This window comes from Choristoneura fumiferana, chromosome 20 (assembly GCF_025370935.1).
Source record: "Choristoneura fumiferana chromosome 20, NRCan_CFum_1, whole genome shotgun sequence".
Taxonomy (NCBI): domain Eukaryota; kingdom Metazoa; phylum Arthropoda; class Insecta; order Lepidoptera; family Tortricidae; genus Choristoneura; species Choristoneura fumiferana.
Genome location: NC_133491.1, coordinates 10,008,752 through 10,034,800, shown reverse-complemented (window position 1 = coordinate 10,034,800; position 26,049 = coordinate 10,008,752). Strand labels below are relative to the sequence as shown.

The 26,049-nt window shown below is 36.5% G+C and overlaps 2 protein-coding genes across 4 annotated transcripts; both read left to right on the top strand.

The window, feature by feature from the left end:
- The first annotated feature begins 190 nt into the window (after positions 1-190).
- On the top strand, positions 191-2,249 carry LOC141439174 (uncharacterized). Its single transcript, XM_074103342.1, has 4 exons — positions 191-262; positions 941-1,023; positions 1,170-1,305; positions 1,608-2,249. The coding sequence occupies exons 1-4, from the start codon at positions 238-240 to the stop codon at positions 1,673-1,675; spliced, it is 312 nt and encodes a 103-aa protein (XP_073959443.1). The 5' UTR covers positions 191-237; the 3' UTR covers positions 1,676-2,249.
- Positions 2,250-17,501: 15,252 nt separating this feature from the next.
- LOC141439297 (neuronal synaptobrevin-like) lies at positions 17,502-25,635 on the top strand. Of its 3 annotated transcripts, XM_074103555.1 has the most exons (7): positions 17,502-17,616; positions 19,828-19,969; positions 21,355-21,433; positions 21,626-21,705; positions 21,908-21,959; positions 22,600-22,692; positions 23,615-25,635. In XM_074103555.1, coding segments are annotated over exons 1-7 (450 nt in total). In that variant the 5' UTR covers positions 17,502-17,614; the 3' UTR covers positions 23,617-25,635. The 3 variants fall into 3 exon arrangements, with proteins under 3 accessions (XP_073959656.1, XP_073959658.1, XP_073959657.1); XM_074103557.1 differs by lacking the exon at positions 22,600-22,692; XM_074103556.1 differs by lacking the exon at positions 23,615-25,635 and having other exon boundaries at positions 22,571-22,686.
- Positions 25,636-26,049: the final 414 nt, after the last annotated feature.

Genomic DNA, 26,049 nt, shown 5'->3' with positions numbered 1-26,049 from the left:
GTGTAGAGAAGGGATAAGTTTTTTTTTCTGGAAATACAACAAGAGAGAGAGAGAGAGTCAAGTGTTTGCCACTCCTGACCACATTTGACTCATCTAAACAATTTTCGCTAGAACCGTATGTTTTGTCATAATATCCTGTACTCTAGCTACTAACAATTAATTATTTAGGTAAACATTTGACATTCTCTTACTGGTAGATCGTAAGTGTGTCGTGTTAGAACAACTTGTGCAATAATAATGATATTACGGAAGATAATAACCAGTAAGTTAATATGTAATCGATTGTCATATATTCAAATTATCCTTGTCCGCTCGTAGACCAAGTCCCGTACCTTCAAATTTGCCCATTCTCCTTTTAAAATTAATTTCGATTAAAAAGTGGCCCATTCACGTACAAATACGCTAACGGCTCTGCTAACATTTAGGGTAAAGCCAGACGAGCGTATTTTTCGAATTGTGAGTCGCGAAATTCTTCTGCATTCGGTTTTATACCGGGTGTGGCCTGTAATACGAGCAAAAAATTAAAACATAGATCGTCCATGTCAAACTAAAAACATTAGTTCAGCGACTTAAAAATAATGGAGTCTTTGAATTTTCCCTTTTTTGATACAAATGTAATAATGCTATCAATGTACGCCATTCTAGAACACAACTGACGTCGCCTGTCATGGTACAAAGATCAAGCATTTTGCTTTACATTGCTTTTTCGAATAAATTTAAAAGTGTAATAAAAATTAAAAAACTAATTATTTTTAAAAGTCACTAACTAATGTTGTCCAGTTTGAGGATCTATGTTTTAATTATTTGCTCATATTACAGGCCACACCCGGTACAAGTCCCGTTTGTGCTACACCGCGAGCGGCGACTCCAAATACGAGACTCACAACTCAATAAATTACACTGGTCTGGCTTCGCCCTTAAAAATGCATTTTTTTTTCAGGTTTATTCATAATCAGATACGCTACAGAAGTCTGTTGCCATGTCGAAATCGAAGCTGAGGATTACTTTTTTCCCCTAGAACCGGTAAGTAGGGCAAACTTTAGGTTATCGATGAAACTTGGTAATTCATATAACGTTATTATCTCACTAAAAGAAAATACAAGCTATAAAATCGATGGCAGATGCCAAAGACGCAATCTATTTCTATTGGATATAATATTTTCTTTTAGGTGATAAATTTTTGCAAGATGGCCGACGAATGCCAGCACGATTTCGTCCCTATTTGCGGGCAGGACTCACTCGGAATCACACGGATGTTCAACGACAACTGCGACCTCTATGAGTACAACTGTGATGAGAAGAAACGTGAGTTTGATTCAGTATTCTTTAGATTGTGAAGTTTCTTTGAGAGTTGCAGTCACTTTATTCAAATAAAACAAACAAAGACGGCATCACATTTATCCGTCAGTTAAAATTAATCAATAGGTGGTGAAACAGCCCCCAAATATACCTACCTATTTGTACGATGAAGAATTACTGAATTTTATGGCGTTAAGAGATGTTGTCGCTAAATATTATATATATCAGACTAAAGGGGACAGCGAGTGGGGGGGGGATTGAAAACGCTTCCTTATCTTCTGTGTACAGACCCGTATTTTTAATTGCAGAATACCGTCACGTTATAACGGACGTTTGCAGATACGAGGCTGCCCCAGCTCCAGGACGGACGACATAAGAATAAAATCAAATTGTTAAATAATGATTTGGTTTTAATCGACCACATCGGCAATAAACTGACGCTGAGAAATTTGGGATGATACGATTCTGTGATAGCAATGGCTTAAGATTGGTTGACAGTAACACACGTAAAGAATCTTCTTCTATATCTATATATAAATAACAATAAATCGCTGAAATGTATGTACCTACGGATAACTTCCGAATGACGGCACCGAATCGATTTTTTTTGTTATGGTCGTTATAACCGGGACAAAGTTTGTGTTAAAATAAAATAAAAAGAAAGATTAGAACGGGGGCAAAGCCGCGGTCAACAGGTAGTTAGTAATAATTATTTACAACAGCTTTGTTTTTTGTGAGTTTGTAGAAACGTAAACAAATCTGCACTCAACTAAACATTTCTCATGACATGATCGATTTAGCCGTTGCCTGAAATCGTTTTAGTAGGTAGCAAAAAGCGAGCTTTACAAATCTACTATATTATTATAAGAGATTATTGCAGATGATTCTTAAGGAAGAGATTTCTTTAAAAGGTTCGCCTTTGTTACTCTCTTGTTGCCTGTTAATTTCTGTGTTTTATGTAGATACAATAAAGAGTACTTACAATACAATATAATCAAAACTTATTTCACAACTCACATCACAACTAATATATTTCAGGACTCAAGTCAGGTCTCTACCCATTACACGTCTCATCCCATGGCCGTAATAGGCACGTATTAGAAACGGAAGTTAAGAGAAGTCTCTTCGTTCCATTCTCCATACAAACGTAGTCCCGGTCTCATTTGCAAAGTAGGCAACAGAAATAGATGAAATTTTGTAAGTATGGACTAGACGTTTCCATATAAATGTGTAATATCAGAATTACAGGAGCTCAAAAGTCAACAAAAAAAGATGTCAACTTTGCACGATAATTACAGACTAATAAAGCATTTTTACAAAAATCGAAAAAACCACACGCATAGAAAATATAATGAATATCTTGATTGTAAAATATCATTGATTTCTGTGCTATACTTTTCGTATAATATGAGGACAACGAAACCCAAAATTCAACCGCCCAAATCTTAAAAAGCCTACAGCTATCTCGATATAAATTACGGACGTCGTTGCGGAAGGCATGGGGGGACGGCTGCGAGCGCTTATGTCACGAGCGATAAGGACAGCAATATCCCAAACGAATACCTAACGCGGCCGCGCGGCCGGCAGGGAAACTTCTCTTAAGAAACGTGCTAGTTAGTTAGTTAAACGTGGTAGGGCAGGCTTATACTTTTCGATACAAAGAATATATTTTTGCCGGACACGTTGATATTACGGTCATGGTATGATACGGTGTAGTGGGTAGAGACCTTTACTTGTGACTACTTTGGCAATCATTAATACTCTTGATTAGCTCCTATAAATGTTGTTCTCATAGAAAAGTAAAAAAAAAACTGTGAGGTTTTAGTTCTCAGGGGTGGCAGGCCCAGGCGTCGATGGCGTGATGATCTGGACGCCTTTCTTTGCAGCTGGTCAGAGATCGCCCAAAACCGAGTCGAGTGGAGGACATGGGGGGAGGCCTTTGCCCAGCAGTGGGACACCTCTATAGGCTTTTAAATAATATTAGTTGTTAGTAGGAACTGCGAAACTATATAACATTATTTCATTCCTTTCCATCCTCTGTTATAGTATGTTACTATTCTATGGAAAATTGTCTTTGTGACGCAGAAGCTGCGCGGGACCGGAAAAGACGTGTTTCCTGGAGCTAATGAGAAATGAGGCCTTGCGCAGGACTGATAATAAGTAAAATAGAATGGCACATGAATTAAAATTAAGAAATAAAGATAAACATTTTATTCGTAACATTAAATGTCTTTTATGAAGAGAAAAATGGAAACAGAGACAAATTGTCATGAAATATTTGAAGTTAGACCATCAACACCTGGTATCCGGTACCTACCTGGTCTAACATCTCTGGCAGCATGGTGAATAGTTAAGTTCGCAACTCGTCAGTGTTGTCTGGTGGTGGCGATATAGGTTTGCGTGACTTGTGTATGTTCTTACAGTGTGGAGGTGGAGGAGCTTCATGTATACACTTGTTGTATAGAAGTAGCTATCATAAGTTCGCGGGTGGGCAAAGTAATTGCTATAGTTCATTCATCGCAATACTTTGCTCAGTTCGGGGGACTGGTCAGTCCATAATCAATCAGATTCAGACTCAGATTCTAGTACACCTATAATTATTATTTTTTTATTTGGCAAAAACACTTAATACATAATGTTAAAATTTTCCGTTAGACTCCAAACTAGGCTGGGCCTGTAACTTGATAGTCTGCGAGTGTGAATACAGATTAACAATAGTTTAATTATGATTATGTTACCGCTACGTCTAAATTTATACAATTAAATAAATTATGTTAAAACCTACAACTAAGTAGCTATTAGAATTTCAGAATTAATAATTAAAACACTAAAATAAGTAAAAAATAAAATTAGAATGTCCGTTATTATTAAAAATTCAACGTCAATAATCATTCAATGGGGGTAGTAGTTTGTCAATTGTATTTTGTTTCTTTTCTTTTGTATAATTAAGTGTTTACATACATACATAGATATTAGTTTTGATATTTTGCTAACCCCGCTTCACCAATGGCCACTGCCTTGCTTTTACGACGGCAAACAGGAGCGCGTGTAAATCATGCGCAGCCTACGTACCAGCACCAGCGCAAACGCAGCGTCACACGTATGCAGTACATATTGCGTCGCCAACTGTTCTTAGAAAATATTGTACAAAGCAACGGTAGGCAAACTGGTGAATGTAAACTGACTACTATTTTTTTAACAAATTAGTTGAGCAGTTTTGTTTTGTATACTTAGTGGTTTGGTTAAAATAGTTGTTGTAAGTCTCGTAAGTTTCTATTTTGGTTTGAATGGTGGTGGATCAACTACATATTTCTTTTTGCTATTCTGTCCTGTCAGTGAGCGGACAAAAGTAGTACAGTTTAATAGAAGAAATGTTGTGTCACATTATACTAACATGCTTATTACCTACATGAAGGGGCTTAAATATACCCAAAAGGCAAATTTTAATTTTAAGTTTTTTTTTAAACTTACGGTTTAAAAGAGTGACTTAGGAGACCTTAACTATAGTTACGAGTGACAAGAAAAAGTTGATCGATCCCAACAAATAATCCAATTCATGCATTGCAAAGGTGCAACGAGGTTTTTAAGCAGTGACGCAAAATAATGAATAAATTTTCCCCGGTGATTTTTAAACCACGACGCCTAAACAGGGTTTTGGGTGTTATAAGTTTGACGCCAATGTGTGTCTGTCTGTAGTATCATAGTTCTCGATTGGAAGGACCGACTTCGATGCGGTTTTTTTACGAGAAAGCAAGTTTCTGTGCGGTGGTTCTTAGCTGTTTCATTAGTAATGTCACAAGGGCAATTGTCATGGGGGTCATGACCCCCGCCTCATGGACCCAGGGAGCTCTAGGACAACAGCAGATAGTTTTCTAAGCTCATTGATTTTAATAAAAATAATATCATTCCACTCAACTCCAGTGGAGGACATGGGGGGAGGCCTTTGCCCAGCAGTGGGACACCTTTACAGGCTTACTAGCTTTTGCCTGCGGCTCCGCTCGCGTGGGTTTCGGTTATCGCGCGCTATTCCCTCGGAAACTATGCATTTTTCCGGGATAAAAAGTAGCCCATGTCACTCTCTGGCCCATAAACTATATCTATGTCAAAAATCACGTCGATCCGTCGCTCCGTTTCGACGCGAAAGACGGACAAACATACAAACAAACACACAAACACACACTTTCGCATTTATAATATTAGTATAGTATAGTATATAGTAAGTATGGATAAATAAATTATAATAATACTCCGCGAAAAAAGAGGAGAATTGATTTTGTTATTTGATTAATGTTATTTTGCAATAAATAAGTTTCCATGTTGTATTTGCGAAAAAATAACTAGAATTTGACCATGTCACCTCCCTGGTTATAAAGCTGGATTCTCTCTTGACAGACGTGGGCATGGTCTGGTGTTATAAACTAATTTCAACCGACTTCTAAACCCATGATAAACTCTTGCGCAGGCTTCATAAAGATAGATCTCCCGTCCCATTACACAGCGTACAATACTCAATTTAATAAAGCCCGTACTGCGTACAGGATCAGATTGTAATGTTTAAACTTGTTTTAATTAAAATTTTAATTAGGGTAAAGTGTTTGGATGGAGCAGCGGCTCTCAACTAACACTAACTTTTAAAAAGTTGAAAACTCCCGACTATATTCTTTCCCACTTGCTCATTTGCCATCCAGTCGAATAAAAAAAAAGTTCAGTTCCTCAAAAACGGCTGAACCAATTTTGAAGACATTTCTCAAAGGGCCTGCAACGCACCTGTGCCACCCTCGTGTAGACAGGTGTCTATGGGCGGCGGTGATTGCTTCCCGTCGGGTGATCTGTATGCTCGTTTTCCCCCTCATATATATAAAAATAATAATTAGCTAAGAACTACCGTAAGGAAATTCGTATGGGAATCGTTTCATCCGTTTGAGAACTACTATACCACAGACATAGAGACAACATGTCCAATTTATAGCAAATCTTTTTATGTCGGGGTTTAAAAGATCATCCATTATCATCCCAGCCTATATACGTCCCACTATTTCCTCCCAAAATGAAACAAATGTTAAGTAATTAAGTATCTATCCTGCCACATAAAAAAACTGAATCATATAAGTGATTAAAACAATAACAATTAAAGCCCAAAACAAAAGACGCACTTGCATCGGACCCCCCACGGCGTAACTAACGACCTCTCCGACAAGACGTATCGGCGCGGGCGCAGGTATCAGGTCGCCAAACTATCACTTCGCGATTAATCTGTTATTGTAGCGTATTGACTTACCAGTTCATTTCGTTTATTACTTGTTACTAAACTTCACTCTAGATAACGTTAGATTTCGATAGGTATGCGTTATGTAAGGCTCGAAATACACATGCCTGTAGGCTCGCACAATTTGGTACCAGTAGCTGGCTTACGTACGTCATTCTTCATACAAATATGCCACAAGCGTCAAGCTCATCATCATCATCATCTCAGCCGTATGACGTCCACTGTTGGACCATAGACCCTCCCCCATAGACCTCCAGTTGCTTCGGTTGGCTCATAGATCGACGACAAGTATATATGGCAAGGCCATATACAACTCAAGTTTTTCTTGCTTTGCGGGTTAGACAACGAAAATATTCAGTTTTTTTTTCGTTGGAAATGTTATATAATCGATCGACATATTATTACACAAGAACATAATCCTCTTGTGAATTGCCTCGGTGAAATAATCACAGTTTTTGAAATCGGATATTTTCTTAGAATTGTAAATTATAGCCTTCATCGATAGCTCTGACTGAATATAACAGAGTTTTAAAAGTAATCAAATTTGCCATACCCAATGTTTTTTTTCCACTCCACGAAATATCCTATTATTGACAAATTCTTCTTGTCATCTGGAATAAAGTGTAGTTAAGCTTTAATTTATTTATTAGAGGCTGGCTAGCGAAAGCGTAAGTTATGTCATGCTGACAGCTTCGCTACAAAGTAAACTGTTTCAAGTTCTTGCCAGTTTCTAATTATAATATGTATTAAGTATTTAAATATATTAAAAGAACAAGTGATGAACCTGGATGGGGGCAGCTACCCGTTTTACTGTTATGTATGTTCCCCTTCCATAGCTAAGTAAGGTTTTTTTTTATTTCAAACCGACCAGTAATTTGAATCTGTCTTGGTTCTCTAATTATTTGCCGAAAATATTTTTCTGAAATGATTTTTTCTTAATATTATGCTATGCTATGCTATGCTAGGTTTTAAGTTTTAAACTCACTTTTTGTTTATCCCTAACTGAATGCTCCTCTCATCCACTCAAAGGCTGACTGGTAGAGATCACTTAAAGAGATAAGTTCGCCTTTGTACATATATCTCAATGTCTGTCAATTGTGTTTGTAACTTATTTTGTACAGTAAAGAGTTTACATACATACATACATAAGAGGAAACCAATAATATTTTTTAGACTTCTTCGAGCTATGTTGGTGATTTAAGTCTTTGGCGAATTTCTGTATTCTGATTTGATTAGAATATAACATAGAGATCTGCGCGCTATTTGCGTTTGCTTTACCTGAACAATCTCGGGTCTGATGCGTTAAAACACCATACAATAATTATACCTTTACCTGCCTAGACGCCAGATCTAATGCTACCATAAGAGAATGCCCAAAAGCGGTAGCATGCACTGAGGACCCTTAATACTGTGTCTCATACAACCTTATTTCATAGAAAACTAACGGCGTGTCAAAGCATTTAATACTCAAACTAAGTTCAAAATGTTACGGTCTGCTTTAGTGTGAAAGACATGGGTTTTTAAAGCTTTTTGGAGTTAGTTTTACTATGTTTACGTTTTCTGTTTGTAGTACTAGTGCACCCGTGTCTCGTATTACCGGAGAAGTGATAATACGTCGGCACATGGCCACCGAATTCTGACTTAAGCCTATACTTATGTGCGATGGAATAAAGAGCGACTTGCATTCTTCTTCATTCATTGCGGTGTCGCCGGTCTATACATTTATAAGTGGTTGATTGGCCGCGGCAATGTAAGGAAACTGCACAATAATTCTCTTACGGTATATTGACACTTTAACGCCAACTTAAGGTGACACCGGTCACAATAACATGTTAAAATAACTGGTTGGTTGGAGTATCATTAACGTGTTTGTTTTTTAGATTTGTCTATTTCATCCTTGCCTAGGTTGTACCCGCTTCACCCCCTTGGAATATAAAAATTAGCTGAATTTCCTATCCCGTAGGAGTTTTAGTATCTCCAAAGGCTTAAGCCTGGCGTTGTGTACGCGTCAACGGATCAGCGACAGGTATAATTTAAGGGTCTTCAAGAAAAAAAAAACCCAGTGCGAGTCGGATCCGTGCACTGAGGGTTCCGTACGTCTCAAAAAAGTCAAACTGGGTTTAGAGCTCTGATTAAGTTCACAAAGTGCAGCCTGCCAGGACTCCTCCCTATTTTTTTTGTTTTCATTAACGGCGATTCAAGCTAACCTGCCAACTTGATTTTGAAGAAAGACATAACTACTTAAATTGTCTCAAAACATGGCACAAAACCTAAACATTTCTGGCGGCGATCGATAACCCTAATGTTTAGATAGTAACTTTAATTTCATAAATAAATACGTTAGGAACGCAGCTTTACCCACAAAGTTCCGAAAAGTGTTAAAACCGACCAGTAAATATTTAACAGTCAATATGGAAAGGTTATGTCAAAAGTGTAACACTCTGGTCAGAAGCGAGTGGGTGTTTATTAACATTATTGTATTAAATTCTGAGTAACATGGCATTTAAATAGCTGTCCTTACACGTGCCAAGTCATATAAAATCGGTAACATCTGTAGTGCTATGTCATATGTCATGGCATGGTTAAAAATGTTACTTTCTTTTGCAATATCTATTATTGTGCTCTACATTTTTTAGTGATTTAAATAGTATTTTAGGTTAAATTTTATTAGGTTGGAATATAGAAAATTACTTAAGATATATGAGATATATCCTTCCCATCTCCATGGAACCTGCAAGAGAGCTGGCGCAGAAGTGAAAGTATACAAATACAGATTACATACGACTCTACTCTCCATCTGCCTCTCTCTCTGTCTATGACTTTATCCCGTTCGGTGTCGAGACCCTTGGTCTGTGAGGTCCATCACTTTAAAGCTATAAAAGAAAATATCGAAGAGGTTATTAGACATCACAGGGGATTAAACTAACGCACTCAGAATCACAATTGTTTTCACCACTTTTTTCTGGCGCCCGGTATAGGATGACAATAGAAAGAGATAGTGAATGCGATCGCAAGCGCCTGTGCGTAAGACAATACAGCCTCGAAGATTCCTGTGATAATTTAGCAAAATCCTTCACTCCAGCTCGTTCTCCAATGGTTTATAGTAAAATTGTAGCATGGCAAACCTCCGCGGTGCGCAACTGGCCGCTTACAGAAGCACAAAATTCCAAATTCCAAATTATTGATAAGCCGAAATTTGATTTCTTTTAAAAATAAATAATACTTTTACTCAGTGATAGCTAAACAATTTACTGAGCTACTTGTCACTGTGCTACTTGGGCTGCCTCTAGTGCAGTATTGTTAATATTATTTGATCTATTTCTAACATTTATTTATTTTATATTTTGTAAAACCTAATCCAAGTCTCGTTTAGCTTTCTTTCTCTGGCCTGACACTAAAACGAGACTTGGATGGGTGCTGCAAGCAAGCAGTAAAGCAGGGTGTTTCATTCCAGTCCTTCCTTTTTCCTGCTGAAAACAAATCTTCATCTCCACTTCCTCTCCGCTCTGCTGTCTCGGAGCAGATCGCCGGCGCTACTGGATGCTCCGAAGCTACCTAACACCCTGCCCTGTTTTCCTACCTGTCCTAGAAGTCTCAGGCCAGTGTTTTTTTTAATCTATCTACTAGAACAGTGCTGACTAAAGTAATTGTACATATTTTATTATATTTTTATTTTGTAACGTCACGCCTTTTATTTCACCGACCGGCTAGCCGGTTACAAAATTAGTTCGTATGATTTGGTGTCGAAATGTGTCCCACTGCTGGGCAAACGGAAATGGCCCTCCTGTTCTCCACTCACCAGATTTTGAGCGGTATCGAAAATCTAGTAATACCTACCCATATTTTCTCGTTCCCTAAAGCGACCCGCGCACGCGCAGCGTCCTAACAACGGCGCGCAAACACTCGCCTTGTTAACCCAACCAGTTAACAAGGATCGCCGGCACTTAGCTGGGCGGCGCTAACGCGGGGGACAAAGCCAGCTTGTGTTTGCGCCGCCTAGTTGCGCTGTAACTGGCCTAATTGCTCATAGAATGTCGTACAGTACACCTGCTCTCTAACTTCATTCATCATCATCAGCATCATCAGCCGGAAGACGTCCACTACTGAACAAAGGCCCTTAGAACGCCACAATGAACGACAACTCGCCACTTGCATCCACCGGTATCCCGCAACTCTCACGATGTCGTCAGTCCACCTGGTGGGAGGCCTGCCACCGCTTCGTCTTCCGGTTCATGATCGCCACTCGAGGACTTTTCTCCCCCAACGGTTATCTGTTCTTGCCCGCCCATTACCACTTCAACTTGCATATTTTTCCAGCTATGTCGGAGACTTTAGTTCTAACTTCATCATCATTATCATATCAGCAGTAGGACGTACGCTGTTGGTCATAGGCCTCCCCTATAGACCTCCAGTTGCTTCTGTTGGAAGCGGCTTGCATCCACCGTGAACCCACGGCTTTAACCAAGTCATTGGTGCATCTCGTTGGTGGACGTCCTACGCTGCGCTTGCCGATCCGCGGTCTCCATTCGAGAACTTTTCGGCTTCAACGGCCACCCGTTCTCCACTTTTGAACTTACGACTATACATCTCTATGCAGTAAAAAAAATGGACAGTGGTTGCAGGTTGCGGGCCGCGTTTTAAATCGAAGTAACGAGAAGTATGTGGGGGAGGCCTATATGTCCAACAGTGAACGTCCTTCGGCTCATATGATAATGATTTCAAAAGTGACGACATAAATCGTAGAAAAAGAAACTTGCACATAAATTATCATAAAATGGTCTACACTTTTGCATTCATTTACCATCTTTACGGGCAAAGACTGTACTATGGTTACGGGCTACACGGCATACGAGTGTTCTCGCTGCTCCGTTTTAAAAAGTTCTGTTCTAAAACTTATAGTTGGCAATCCTATCTCCGCTCCATCATATTTATAACGGCAAAAATATCACCTCCTAAATATGAAAGCAAATTACGAACAAATTAAGAAAGAGAAGAGAATATTATATCAGTTCTTTCTACTCTATAAGTAGGATTAAAAACCGGCCAAGAGCGTGTCGGACACACCCGAAATAGAGTTCCGTAGTCATTAAGAAAAAATTAAGTAACATTTTTCTAAGGATTTCGTATTTGTACGGAATATTCTAAGTTTAGGTTTTTTTTTACTGCTATTTACTCTTAAACTACTAATAATTCTCAAGAAACCTTAACCGTCATAGTTTTCCTTGTAAGTTTGATATATTACTACCATCCTGAATTTTTTCAAATTTTTCCACCCACTGGTTTAGGTTTTAAAGGGGGGGGACGCTCGATATTAATGAAAATTTGCACTTTAAAGTTGAATATTTTGCAAACAAATCACTGAATCGAAAAATCATTGTAGCAACTCGGTAATGGTTTTAAGAGACCTATCCAACGATACCTCACACTACAACGTTGGATGAGAAAAAAAAATCGCCCCCACCTTACGTCTACGTCTTACGTCGTACCGTAGCCATACCGTAGCCAAAATGGCAAAAACGGAACCCTTATAGTTTCGCCATGTCTGTCTGTCTGTCCGTCCGCGGCTTTGCTCAGGGACTATCAATGCTAGAAAGCTGTAATTTTGCACGAATATATATGTAAACTATGCCGACAAAATAGTACAATGAAAAATTAAAAATAAATATTTTTTTGAGTACCTCGCATAGACGTAAAGTGGGGGTGATTTTTTTTTCTCATCGAATCTTGTAGTGTGGGGTATCGTTGTATAGGTCTTTTAAAACCATTAGGGGTTACTAAAACGATTTTTCGATTCAGTGATTTGTTTGCAAAATATTCAACTTTAAAGTGCAAATTTTCATTAAAATCGAGCGTCCCCCACCTCTAAAATCTAAACCGGTCGGTGGAAAAATTTGAAAAAAATTCAGTATGATAGTAAGTATATCAAACTTACAAGGAAAACTATAACGGTTAAGTTTTCTTGAGAATTACTAGTAGTTCAAGAGTAAATAGCAGCCTAAGGTATAAAATATACCTAAACTTGGAATATTCCGTACAAAATACGAAATTCTTCGAAAAATATTACTTAATTTTTTCGTAATGGTTACGGAACCCTATTTCAGGCGTTTCCGACATGCTCTTGGCCGGTTTTTAAAGATCCCTAAGGTGTACCGCTCCGGAAATTTATTTGTATTGGATTTATTTGTTCCATTACAATGTCCAGTCTGTCTCATTCAGTTCCCGGACTCTCCCACAAATTGACGCTCATTACTTAAATACAATAATTAAAGATATACCACAAATAAATAAACGTATTAGGAGAGTGACTTACGATGCCTCCAAGTCCTGCTAATAAAACAAATGAAGAGCCGGCAATGAGAATCTCAGTACAAGGACAAGCGAGAAAGGGACGTAAGTCAAGATTAAATAAAACTTGAACATGATTTATCAACAACAAATAATTACTTAAAGTAAGGAGTTGGAAGAGTAAACGCACGGCGAATTTTAGTAAGTAATTAGATTTAAAGTAGGTAAATATCTGATTAAAAATATGAATAAAAGATTTCACCCATATTTTTCCAGTTATTTGTACCATCTAAAGCAGTGTCTTACGTAGCATCTATACGATGGGATGAATTACCCAAGTGTTTTTTTCAGATACATAGGCGGTGCTTTAAATGGGTAGTATAGTAAGATTTGAAAGAAACAGATAAATATAGAGGGTGCTAAAATATTGACTCAAAACCTCCTAAATCTGAACAATTTAGATAACTTTCAGTTACGAACTTAACTTTCCTGAATCCCAGCATAAACACGAACTGTCACCCAATAAAAAATCAAAAACCGAAATTCAAAACTTTGTACTTACCCCATTTGTCCGCACCGAGCCCGCCGTAGAGGCAATTGATTAGCGGCATCCTTTGTGCGCCCGCGCCGCGCACAACAATTTGCTCGCAGCCCGACCGCCCTAATTTTAATGGGCTTATAAAATTTATATTTAATGTATTTATCATCGGAGAGCGTTGTGTGGACAGGATGTTTTGTCGTTTGTATTTATTTATGTAGGTTCTATGCATTGTTGAAAAATAAAGTACAAATGTTATGGGTACCCAAGTTCTTATTATATCTTTCTTAAGATTTTATTTCGGCAAAAATTATTCAAGAAATATTGATGGCTTTTTTTTTTCGTTTCTCCAAAAGATCACTTTGTTTATATTTTGTTGGTCAAACGTATTTGTTTTTTTTTTAAGGTTTTAGTAAAATACTTTATTCCCTTTACTGATTTCGCCATAGTATTATTGGTCCCTTGTGAAATTTTGACAATTGATTAGGCGCAGAGTTGCCCAAATTTACAAGTATAAGACAATGTTGATGGAGCGGAGCTCCTATTCCGCGTAGTTGAGATGCTTAACGAACATACAATTAGTTGAGTACCTTCTTTTTGAAGGCAATTAAAAAAACGCACCACGTTCCACACGTTCCATTCACAATTGGCACCACTATATCGCATCTGCATTCCTTGTAATGCTTCAAATGTTTTTGGACGGCTATGAAGCTTACACCAAAAAAAATACATCACTGTTTAAAAAAAAATGTATGGTGTCTTGTCCATAATAGCGCTGATCACAAAAGGTAAGCATTCGTATTGTTTTATGGCGCGTACGCACGCGGCGAGCATTAAGCGTCGTTACGTTATGCGTCCGAGCTGATTGGAGCGGCCAGTGACATTTGAACGTTTGAAACAAGTGACTCCCATTAGTTTAATTTTTGAAGTTAAGACAGTTTGTCACTTGTGAGAGGTTACAAATTGAAATGATGATGATGGTATGAAATAATGAAAATATTTTAAGAAAAGGTTTTTTATTTCTGAATTTAAAACGACATAATATGATAAAGTTGACACTTGAGAGTTGTAAATACTCGTATATGAAAATTTTTAGCTTGCCATACATAAATGATACTTTCGTTAAAAGCAGTCCCCTAATTGGGCATTTTTTTGCTTTGTAGTCTGGCGTAAAATGCCGCCACGCCAACTATGGCAGTAGCGTCGACTGAACATTTTATCAGGCCATTTTTTTAAACGGTTCTCATGTTGAATCGTTACGTACCATAGCCTGACCCATACATAATGTTAACTTAACGTTAGCTAAACACAGGCGGTCATGAATAAGGAGGAAAATATACTGAGCGGCAAAAATCAGGCCCTTAAATGTATGCAAAAACAGGTAATTTTGTATGTAGAGTGAGCCAAATTTTATGACGCTGAGTATATATCGAAAAACAATATTCATTCACGGCGCGGGTTTACCAAAAAAATCTACATACTTCAGCCAAAAAGTTGGATCTTAGCCACGAAAATAACAAATAAGTTTTATTCTGTACCAAATAAGGAAACGCTCAGCTGTTGCTCTTATCCCCAACAGATAATTCAAAAAAAATCCTAAGGGTATGTTGTCTAACAAGCTCATCATTATAATCGCATTTACCATCTCTTTCTACCATGAAAATATTGACATAAACTGACTATGTCCAACAGTGAACGTCCTACAGTTGATATAACAATGATGATGGTGTAATAAAGAATACATACAACTTACTACTAACCGCCATTACATCGAAGTTAGTCTGCCCGTACCAAGGGTTAGAACACAAGACCTTATCCATCCTTATTTTCACCTACTAAATAACAATGAAAGTCCTTACTGATGGATTCATCAACGCTCAGCCCAAAATCTTGGATCTAGAAAGCTAAAATTTGCATAAATTCTTTATCATTCCTAGGCAATTAGGAATTTTTGCAACAGTCAAAACCGTGGAACTTGTAAAATATTTAATAACTCGTATACGACAAATAATAATGCACTTAGTTTAACAAAAAAGGGATCCAACCCTTGACAATAAAATTTTTAATTTTGGTTCTAATTTCAGTAGAACAAAAGCGAAGTAAAAAAAATAATATGAGAGTGCTTTGGATTATTTTTGTTAATCCTTAAATTGACAAAATTCAAAAAAAGTTTATGAATCAAACCTCGTTGTGACCAAAAAATGCCACAGCTTATCGTAATTACATTGATGCATTTCATTGATGCAGTGCGACACGTGCGGCTTCCCCCGGACCTACCCCACGAGTCCGACGATCAATGCGGCCGCGGCGGCGCGCATGCGGCAACCAAAGGAATGGCGATCACGAAAGTGGTTAACGAAATACTTAAACACCAAAACGTCTGGTCATCTGCGGCTATATTGTCTAACATACTTGTAATTACCATCGCTTTACTATACTCGGTCTTAGGATAAGGCTAGTGCTGCTGCTTAAGTAGCATAGTTGAAATAAGCAACCTGAGATATGTATGCATAGGAAAAATTTGTGTCTAGATTCCTGTCCAGCAGTGGTGTATGGGTTATAGCACGCATCACGGATTGTTGAGGACCTGGGTTCGATTCCCAGTGCTGGTCTCTTTTTTTGGTTTTTCTGTGCATCCATGTCTCAGTTTGTATTTTCGATATGGTTTCACGGGATACCCGTAAAAGTAACAAATTTGGAGTTGAAATAAAAAATAAAAAAAGACTCCAAAAACCAATCATAAAAGTACAGTTACTGCAGTCATTTTTTTGTATTTTATTTTGGATTATTCAAACCAACAAAAACATTTCCATGCGGTTTTTGATTCAAAAGTTGAAAATAGAATGGAAATGATAGCCGTCATGTTCGACATAAATTTTTCATTATCATCATCATGATGTTAGCCGAATGACGTCCACTGCTGCTGGACATAGGCACACGGCGGCCACGACGTACAAAATACGCGTTCTTGAATCTACATAAACACGAAGACGTCTGTACACGCGTCAATGTGTGCGTAAGATACACAGGGCTGACTATCGCAAAACCCTAGTACCATTAGTACTACCAATGACATTTAAAAGGTACTTATATGTAGGTATGGCTTAGATATAATCGCTTAAATAAATGTAATCGTTAATCTTACCTATTTATTTAAACCTACTTAAAATGTGTCTGTCTGTGTATTTAAGCATTATTATTTTCAATTACAATAGATGTACGACTACAAACTTAAACGAGTTATTCGGTAGGTAGTTATTTAATGTATTAATCGCGATAGTTTCAGAAATCATTATTTATTTATAAAAGGAAGTAGGTAGGGTACCGTTACCATTTCGCAAAATTATTGCTCCCGAACTTAGTGCCATGCGGCTGACCTAAATTCGTTGCGCACCCGACTGCTTTCCTGCGGTTTTCCTGCAATCTGCGCTTGAGGGGTGGGGTAACTCGAATCAGTGCGTGGCCATTCTGTACGTTAGTACTATTATATACTCTGTGACAGGCCTCCCCCAAGGCTCTCCACTCAGACCGGTCTTGTGCTTTCCGCATTCAACGCGATCCCGCGATCTTAACCAGGTCGTCGCTCCATCTTGTTGGAGGCATACCGACAGCTCGCTCGATAAACTTTTACTGGCACGTTATACCTCTAGTTGCAAAATAATACATTTAAACGAAAAAAGAACACTAATATAAATTGAAAATACAAACTGAAATATAGATGCACAGAAAAACCAGAAAAATAAGACCAACACTGGGAATCGAACCCAGGTCCTCGGTATTCCGTACCGCGTGCTATACCGCTACACCACTGTTATACTGTTGTGTTGTTGTGCTATGTAACGGTATAGCACGCGGTACGGAATACCGAGGACCTGGGTTCGATTCCCAGTGTTGGTCTTATTTTCTGGTTTTTCTGTGCATCTATATTTCAGTTTGTATTTTCAATTTAGGTTTTACGGGATCACCGTAAAAGTAATCTCAACACTAATATATCTTTCCGTTCATTCAGTTTTTAAAAAATGATATAAAAGTAAAAAAAATGGGCGGAAAAAAGAACTGGGACTAGGATTTAAAGCTCCGTCAGCACTTGTGTTCGCGATTTCACTGCGGCCGGCTTCAGTCGTGCTTTGCGGCAAGACCGTGCGCCTGAAAGCCCCGCGAAAGCTCTCAACCATACAAATACCTTAGAAACCTATAAATTCACTTAACAAGGAGAAAAAATTGCGATGTAAGTACGATTGAAATTAGAGATCAAGTTTGAAAAATCGTAGAAAGTTGATCAATTGATTGTTGCATGCGGCAAATTGGAATGCTAATCTGTTGCTTTGTTCACTCTGAAATACCTGACTGATATCTTACACAATTTTACTTTTATACCGAAAAAAAAAATACATTTTACTATTTTTTATGTTTCTGAAAGGCACTTCTAAGAGAATAATTATTTAAAAAATTCACACTTGTTGATTTAATCTGTTAAAATCACTGAAGTGTCATATTTATTGGCACCAATCCGAAGTTATTACTTTATCACGGAATCACAGTTTATTGAAATTCAGGCTACGTACCTACCTGTCGTTTCCTTTTTGTGTTGTGTGCCCAAAATAAAAAATATTTAAAAAAAGATTAATATTTATGAATATAAGATATGATTCATATTGATGTTTTGAAAATGTTTTACTGTGCATATGAAGGTGAACTTAAGAAAATAGGACGTTTCACTTCTTTTTTTCAAATAAGTTTACTAATAAAATTCTTTATGATGGTTAATATAGAATTAACTTATAGTTACTTACATAAAATTTTGAGTAATCTGTTTTAATTTTCGCTTTAGACTGAAGCAGTAAGTTTTTTTGACATCATGTTATTTCATTCTCAGAAATAATCCAAAGCCATTATTCTTTTATAGCAACGAATCGAGAACTTTAACGAACGCACAGCACGGTTTTTTTTATGATTTTTGAGAAAGAGAAATATATATATTATTTCGGGGTTTCTGAATTATAAGACGGCAATATGTTTGCCGCTATCAGCCAAGGGCAGTAAATGACAAGACCGTCATGTCAGTTTGCTGGGGGGACTGCGGGTGGCAGGAAGTATCGAAAATGAATAAATTTTTAATATGTAGGTAGGTATTTCCAAGTAGGTATTGTAATCCCAGCAAAACTAGCTAAAGGTTGCTAGCATGTAATAATTTGAAGTATTGAATTAAGCTATTGCTTCATATTTAAATAATAACAATAGTTACCTACCCTTTCCTTTAATAAACACTAGACACTTAACGGATAGTGGCAAATATATTGCCGTCTTCATTTTTTTAAATAATCAAATAACAGTTTTTTTTTCTTTAAACTTTATATCGCCAAACTTGTCTCTGAAACTAAAGGATTGTGACTACTGGATAAATCCAGCAAAGAAAATTTTATTTACTATCATTTTTCTTCAAATGTAGGCAATAGTTAAAAATCTAACTTTAGGCCTAAGAATCATCATATTTTAACAAGGGATGGAATAACTTTTAACGGCTTTCTTTTTATTTGTAGATTAGTACGAGTATATTATCTTATAAATGCGAAACAAAATTTATATTAACTAACACCACGTTCATTGAGAAAGAAAATAAAATGTCTGAGTGGTATGTCGGCAAATATCTTGACGTTATCCACTAAAGGGTTAAATGAGTTGAACATTATACTGTCTCAAAAACTTAAAACGAATTCTAGACTATCATTTTTCATATTCCGTAATGGAACTAAGTCAAATAAGTGTAGGTAAATGACCTTACCCGTAAATATGCTGAGTCGGCATATTGCCAAGTTTGGTATTGATTTGGGTGACTTATTCTATTTACTGAATCTAGATGATTGACATTGTTAAGAAGAATTTTTCAGAAACAATAACTCACCATCTATAAGTTTGACCGCTTTATGTACGTAATGTCTGTCAGTGGCATCATAGCTCACAAAAGAAATATCAGTTTTTTTTTATCGAAAGCTAGCTTAGTCAAGATATCGGTTACAATCATCATCATCATCATATCAGCTATTGGACGTCCACTGTTGGACAGAGCCCTCCCCGCATAGAACTTTAGTTGCTTGAGTTCGAAGCGGCCTGCATCCATCGTGAACTCGCGGCTTTAACCAAGTCATCCGTCCATCTAGTTCTTGGATGTCCTACGCTGCGCTTGTCTCATTCATCGTCATCATCAGCCTATCTTCGTCCACTTCTGGACATAGGCTTCTAAACTTAAAAGCCACTGAGCACGATCCTCAGCCCCCTCTTAGGATCATCGCTCTACCTAGTCTGAGAGCGTCCTACGCCACGCTTACCAAGGTCTCCACTCAAGAACTCGTTTACCCCAGCGGTTAACAGTTCTTCCGCTGATATGGCCAGCCCTATTATATTGGATGTCTCATTATATTGATTGCTTTTGGTATTCCAGGGCAGCACCAGAAGGCCCCCCCGGCATGCCCTCCACGGAGCCCCAGACCGGTCCCGACGGGGAGATTATCGGGGGCCCACGCAACATGCAGCAAGTGGCCGCCCAGCGACGCTTGCAGCAGACGCAGGCGCAAGTCGATGAGGTATAGCATCATCATCATTATCATCATCATCCCAGCCTATATACAGTCAAGGAAACTGAAACACGTACCAGGGTGGAACCTCATAACCAATTTCGCTATGATTTCATTGGCAGATGTATAGCACAAAGGTTCTACCCTGGTTATGTGATTCAGTTTCCTTGACTACTTCCAACTAGTGGGCACTTTTCTCTAAATAAAAGGCTTGGATCATAGTTCCCACGCGAGCCCAGTGCGCATTGGGAACTTCACACTCACCATTGCATTGTTTCACAGTTTTGTGCAGATTCTTTTTACTATGTTTTTCCGTTTTTTCCCTTTGGATTCGGAACCCTACAAATTGGTTATGTGTTAATTGGTAACTTTTTGTATGCTGTAAAATAAAACATTATTTTTTAATATTACTGGGGCGCAAAATCTTCAGCAATATTGCATACGAGTTAAAAAATAAATAAATTGCACTTTAGAGTTTAGCTCGACATGTTTAGGGCTAATCCGTAACCCTTCCTCTTAGGAGCAACGCGACTCGGCGGCTGCTAAAATTGATTAAAGACGTGAGTTATCCAGGTCAAAATATCTAATATGTCTATAATCTGAAGAAAATGATGATGATCGTTATTTCTCGTTGATTTTATGATCACATATTTCAGTCAGGCGCCTTTATTTACTGCGTACGTTTATTAACTTACTGTAATGCCCGTTTTACACGAGGGCAGAACAGTCGGGCAAGACAGTAGGCAGCAGAACAGTACTGTTCTGTCTCGGCGTGTGCGTTCAGATTGTAGCAGTACCGTAAACTGCTTCAACTTTGCCCTCTAGCCCCAACATTGCCTGATTCAATTTAGAGTCGATAACTTAGCACCCTTTAGGTTTTTAAACTTTTGTCTCCTCGTAATAATAATTCCCGTGTAGATTAAAGTTTAAAAACTATAAGAGTCCTAAGTTATCGCGACTCAAAATCAACTCAGGCAATGTTGGCGCCAGAGGGCAAAGTTGAAGCAGTTTACGGTACTGTGCTGCCTACTGTCCTGCCCGACTGTTCTGCCCTCGTGTGAAACGGGCATAAAGGGCTAGGTCAAGGTCAACCTGTTGTCACTTTTGTCCTTGGTGAATATACAAGTCGGCCTTGCAGTGCACATGTTAATTCAAGGGTTAATAAATTATGGTACGATGATGACGAAGCGTTTTGTGACTTTGTGATACGAAGACTTTTGCATTCCATCGGAAATATCTACATTTTGTTACAGTACAAAAAGATTGGTAAAAATGTACCATGCTTTTAAAATCAATGGTAGGTTATGGGTGCTACAATCTATTCAATGTTCATTATAAATGATGATAACTTTTCAATTACAAACTTAAACTATGTAAAATATTTTGAATTTCAGGTGGTGGACATTATGAAGACAAATGTGGAGAAAGTACTAGAGAGAGATGCAAAGCTATCAGAACTGGACGACAGAGCTGGTAATAACAATTTTTGAATAGGTGATAAATAAGCAATTACAAATTACTACCTTTCTAACTAATCAGTGTAGTAAGGCAAAATTATATTTTACGCAAATGACGTGCCACCAGCTAATAATGATAGTAATATAAAAGATAAACTTTAAGCTAGTAATATGTACAATAATCGAACAATATTCTTTATTTTTGTAGATGCCCTCCAATACGGCGCGTCGCAGTTTGAGCAACAGGCAAAGAGCTTAAAGAACAAATTTTGGCTACAGAATTTAAAGGTAATCAATTATTAGCTTGGAAATAATAGCAGCTAAACGTTGGTTCCGTTTAATCAAAGTCAAAAAGCTGAAGATATAGTAATATATTATTGTGTAGGTTTTCACTAGCTAAAAAATTGATACTTTATGTTGTTTTCTCATAAAAACCATAATAATTAAAACAAACGTCAATACTGAAAATGATGATATCACATTATTGCAGATGATGATAATAATGGGAGTGATTGGAATCGTCATAATAGGCCTACTGTTTGGTAAGTAGTTACACTTTAACAATATTCCGTCAATGTTGTCGAGTGACCAAAAACTTAGAAAAATTAAATTTAGAAATCTTATGAGCAACAGGAGTTGAAATGAAACAAGTTTACCGGCCAGATTGGTTGTGTTTCAACTTTGTTGCCCAAAGAAGCAATATTTGTGTTATAATTGGCTGTATATTGTTCCTTCAATGTGTATTCAAAAACCTTATGCCTTGCAAATTCCCACTCTACTATTTGACTGTGACTGTTACAACATTTTATTTACCAATCCTTTTGTGATTACGTTCTCTGGAGGAATTTATATTTTTGGTTTTAGACACCAACGTATTTTTTATCACTGATTGCTGTTATTGAAATTGTGATCAAATTATATTGTTAAATACATAAAATATTACAAATGAACAGTAGATTACAAAGAATCATCAGAAATATACACTTTATAAAACTGTTTTAATAAATAAAGGCTTACAATAATAGTCGCAACTATCCAGAAGAACTCGTAGTAAACTCTTATCCTTCTAGCGCTAAACCTTGTTGAACTACGAGGCTCTTGAGATAGCCAGTAGTAGCTTCGAGGCATAAGTTCTGCTCATGGCTGTTTGCAGGTGATAACATTAAACAAATGTTTGGTTAGTTCGATACCGTGGCACCCCGACTATGACTGGCATCTCCTCGGGTGTATCGGGCATAACCAGCAATATCACTATGCCAGCTAATACTATTCATTGTGAGTAACGTTAGATCTTCTGTCTTTCCCTCTCTTACTTCCTTCTTGATCTAAACGCTTGCGCATGTTCAGGGCTTGTATTCGTTGATACATTTACATTGGTGAGTTCCACGGTAAGTAAAACATTATTTTCCTACACATTTTTGTGTTATTTATATTGGATTGTTACTGTGGTTTTACATTCGTACATTTACTGACACTTTCAGACATTCATCGAAGTAGTTTAGAAACATTTCAGTACTTACATCACACCTTTCAATATTTACTGTTGTACCTTTTTATACACAACTACGCTTTCTTACACGTTTTGAATACTATCAACACTGGAGAATGGTAAGATATTCAATATTTACGTCCCACTTACGAGTATGGAGTTCTAAAACAATACATTCACATTTACATATTGAGTTTGAAAATAATTACAAACGGTCGAGTTCCACATCTTTTGCACCAACATTTAAAATATTTGAGGAAATGGGCAGTCTTCGTAATTTTCTGCATTGAGATTCTTAAATTTTAATATTAAGGGGCTGTTTCACCACCCATCGATTAGTCTTAACTTAACTGACGGTTAAATGTGATGCCGTCTTCTATTCGAACAAAACAAATAGAGACGGCATCACGTTTAACCGTCAGTTAAGACTAATCAATGGGTGGTGAAACAGCCCTTTCATATTTGTTTAGGTTTACCTTTTCATGTTATAAATGCAATGTTTAACTATGTGACTGTTTATTGCCTTAATAAAAAAAATCCTAGGATAAATTTAATTGAGATTGTAAAATTGCTTCCCGAATAAACGTTGTTGATTGAAATTTGAAATCTTTCCAAAAACTTGTTTATTTTAATGGGGATCTATTTACAGACAACGCTGATTATATTTTTCACCGAAATTTGTATTTACTGATCGTATTTATGTTTCAGGAAAATACATGTAAGATATTTATTCATCGCATCCGTTGGGTTCTACTTAAAACGTGAAGCTGTCTGCAAAACCATATACTACGTATTTACACTAGGTACTTTACATTCTAATATCTACTTAAATAAATTAGGTAGCATCTCTAGAATCTAGAATACCTACCTAAAATGAAACAAAATTTGGCTAAATGTTATCCTTATCAAAATTATATCACATAATATATTTAAATGGATATCATACGCGTAAATTGCCGTTAAGTATTTACAATTTTACCTTAAATTACTGAAGTACTGGTCAAAAGATCTTTTATTTCATTTTGTAGACATACTTCTAAATATTTTTCCTTTATTAAATCAATGCGTTTGTAGTCAGTAAAAGTAATAAGTATGTAACATTTTAGCTGAATTATAAGTTTCATTTGCGTGCCTTGTTCAAGGACTCTACGAGCAAGTCCTTTCTATAATATATAATTTGAAACTTCGCTGTGAAGCTGCTTTAATTTAAATTTAATTAAAATTGGCCTAAGCCTGCTCGAAGAATTTCAAAGTTATACACTAGTGAGCGAGTTCTTCCAATGTAGCGGAAATTTATTAATATTTATATAAAACTATCTATTCCAAAACGAGTTAATGATTTGGTTAGTCACACTCTTGATTATAATTATCTAAAACTGTAAAATCTTGCAATTATTATAAAATTCGTATTCGTGACACCAATAAAATTAGCAGCAATAGCGAAAAATGGAATTGAATTGTTAAGTGATAGAAATTTAGATTTAAGATAATTTTATCGAATACCTATCAGAATTGCATATCTTCTTTCATTTGGCATATCTAGTTGAAGACTGTACGTCTCGAAAAAATATAAAACAAATTCAGACCAGGAATGACACTGCTGCAGCCTCTTGGGGTCAATTATTTGCAAATATTATATGTATTACGGAATATTATTAAGATTTATTTTTAATTTCTAATTTTGTGTACGTCAATTAGACGTTATGTTAAACTGTCAAAGTAGTATTTGCTAATAGATTTCTTGGAAATATCTATTTAACTTCAAATGGTTTAAGTATATGTATGGATAAAATGGACTGTATTTACAATTTTTATGTAAATCGTAGAGATTATTCGGTAGTTGTTGATTTATTTATCTTGTGCCTTCAATTTTATACGAAGCTAGAGAGTTATCCCTTTTTGTGACTAGAAAAAATTAGATGACTATTGTTGTTAATTTGCAAAATCTTGGATACTTTAGTTATTTGATTTGAATGTTTCATTATACATTTTAATGAAAATTGTAAGTATAGGTTATAATATGGTGCCATTGACAATATTAGTTCTCTTATAATAACGTTGGAATGATGCGTGGATCTATAGACATACATGATATTCTGCAACTTCTGATCGATGAATCGATGGTGTTAAATTCTTGTAGATTTTCCCTGATTCTACTTCAAAATGCACTTATGTTAAAGAGATGAATACAATAGCATTATCAATGTCTTGTTAACTTTAGGAAAATACTAAAAACAAACCGTAAGCACATCTAATGCACTTCAAAACGCTCAGAAATCATGTGGATGGAATAGATTGAAATATATATACAAGGTGCCCCAAAACTAATATCGAACTTGACTTTGTAAATACAACTACACTTCTAACTTTTTGACCTTCACGTTTTTTTTTCATTACGAATGATCATATCAATAAATACAAACATTTTATAGTGTTATAATTAAAGTTAAATATTTTTGAGTCAACGAATAGACATAATCTTTGATTACATGTTAAATTTTACATTTATGATGTTGTGGCTGTAAATATTTGACCTTTTCATTATTTTTTTGGCCTAAACCTTACAAACTTCAATGAGTGAAAAAATGTTGTTATTTTTCTAAAACTACAAAGCAAGGGCGTCGTTTGACGACAATTACATAGTTGTTTATTGAATTTAGAACACTTATAATAAAAATAACGATTTTAGGTTATACAATAATGTGATTAATAATGAATATGTGAATAAACACTTGTTTTATTTTCGTCCAAACTACCTAACCATTGAATGACGAATGATGGTTTCTTGATACACAAAAAAAACATAATTACTCATTTCCTCTCTGAAAATATAGAACTATCTACATAATTATACAAGATGTCTTCAAATTCTTCCAAAATATTTCACTGTAATACTTGTAGGTTTAGAAAAACCTTAACAGTCACACTAACCTAATAGTAATAACCTCCTGAAATATTCCAGAAGAATTTGAAAATACCATGCGTATATTCATGAAGCTGTTAACGTTTACTGAAAAAATGACAAATTTAATTAAATAGAAAACTCACGACGTGTATTAAATTTATGGTCAAAATGGATTTTAAATACGATCGTAGTAAAAAGAAGTAAGTAACGAAAAAACATCAGCTGGTAATCTCGCAAA

Bases quoted from the DNA above. Each gene is read 5' to 3' on its own strand.
- LOC141439174 (XM_074103342.1), top strand. From the start codon at position 238: ATGATATTACGGAAGATAATAACCA. The intron at 263-940 runs GTAAGTTAATAT...TTTTTTTTTCAG, and splicing joins ATTACGGAAGATAATAACCA to GTTTATTCATAATCAGATAC. The intron at 1,306-1,607 runs GTGAGTTTGATT...TTTTAATTGCAG, and splicing joins CAACTGTGATGAGAAGAAAC to AATACCGTCACGTTATAACG.
- LOC141439297 (XM_074103555.1), top strand. The intron at 19,970-21,354 runs GTATAGCATCAT...TTTGAATTTCAG, and splicing joins CGCAGGCGCAAGTCGATGAG to GTGGTGGACATTATGAAGAC. The intron at 21,434-21,625 runs GTAATAACAATT...TTATTTTTGTAG, and splicing joins AGAACTGGACGACAGAGCTG to ATGCCCTCCAATACGGCGCG.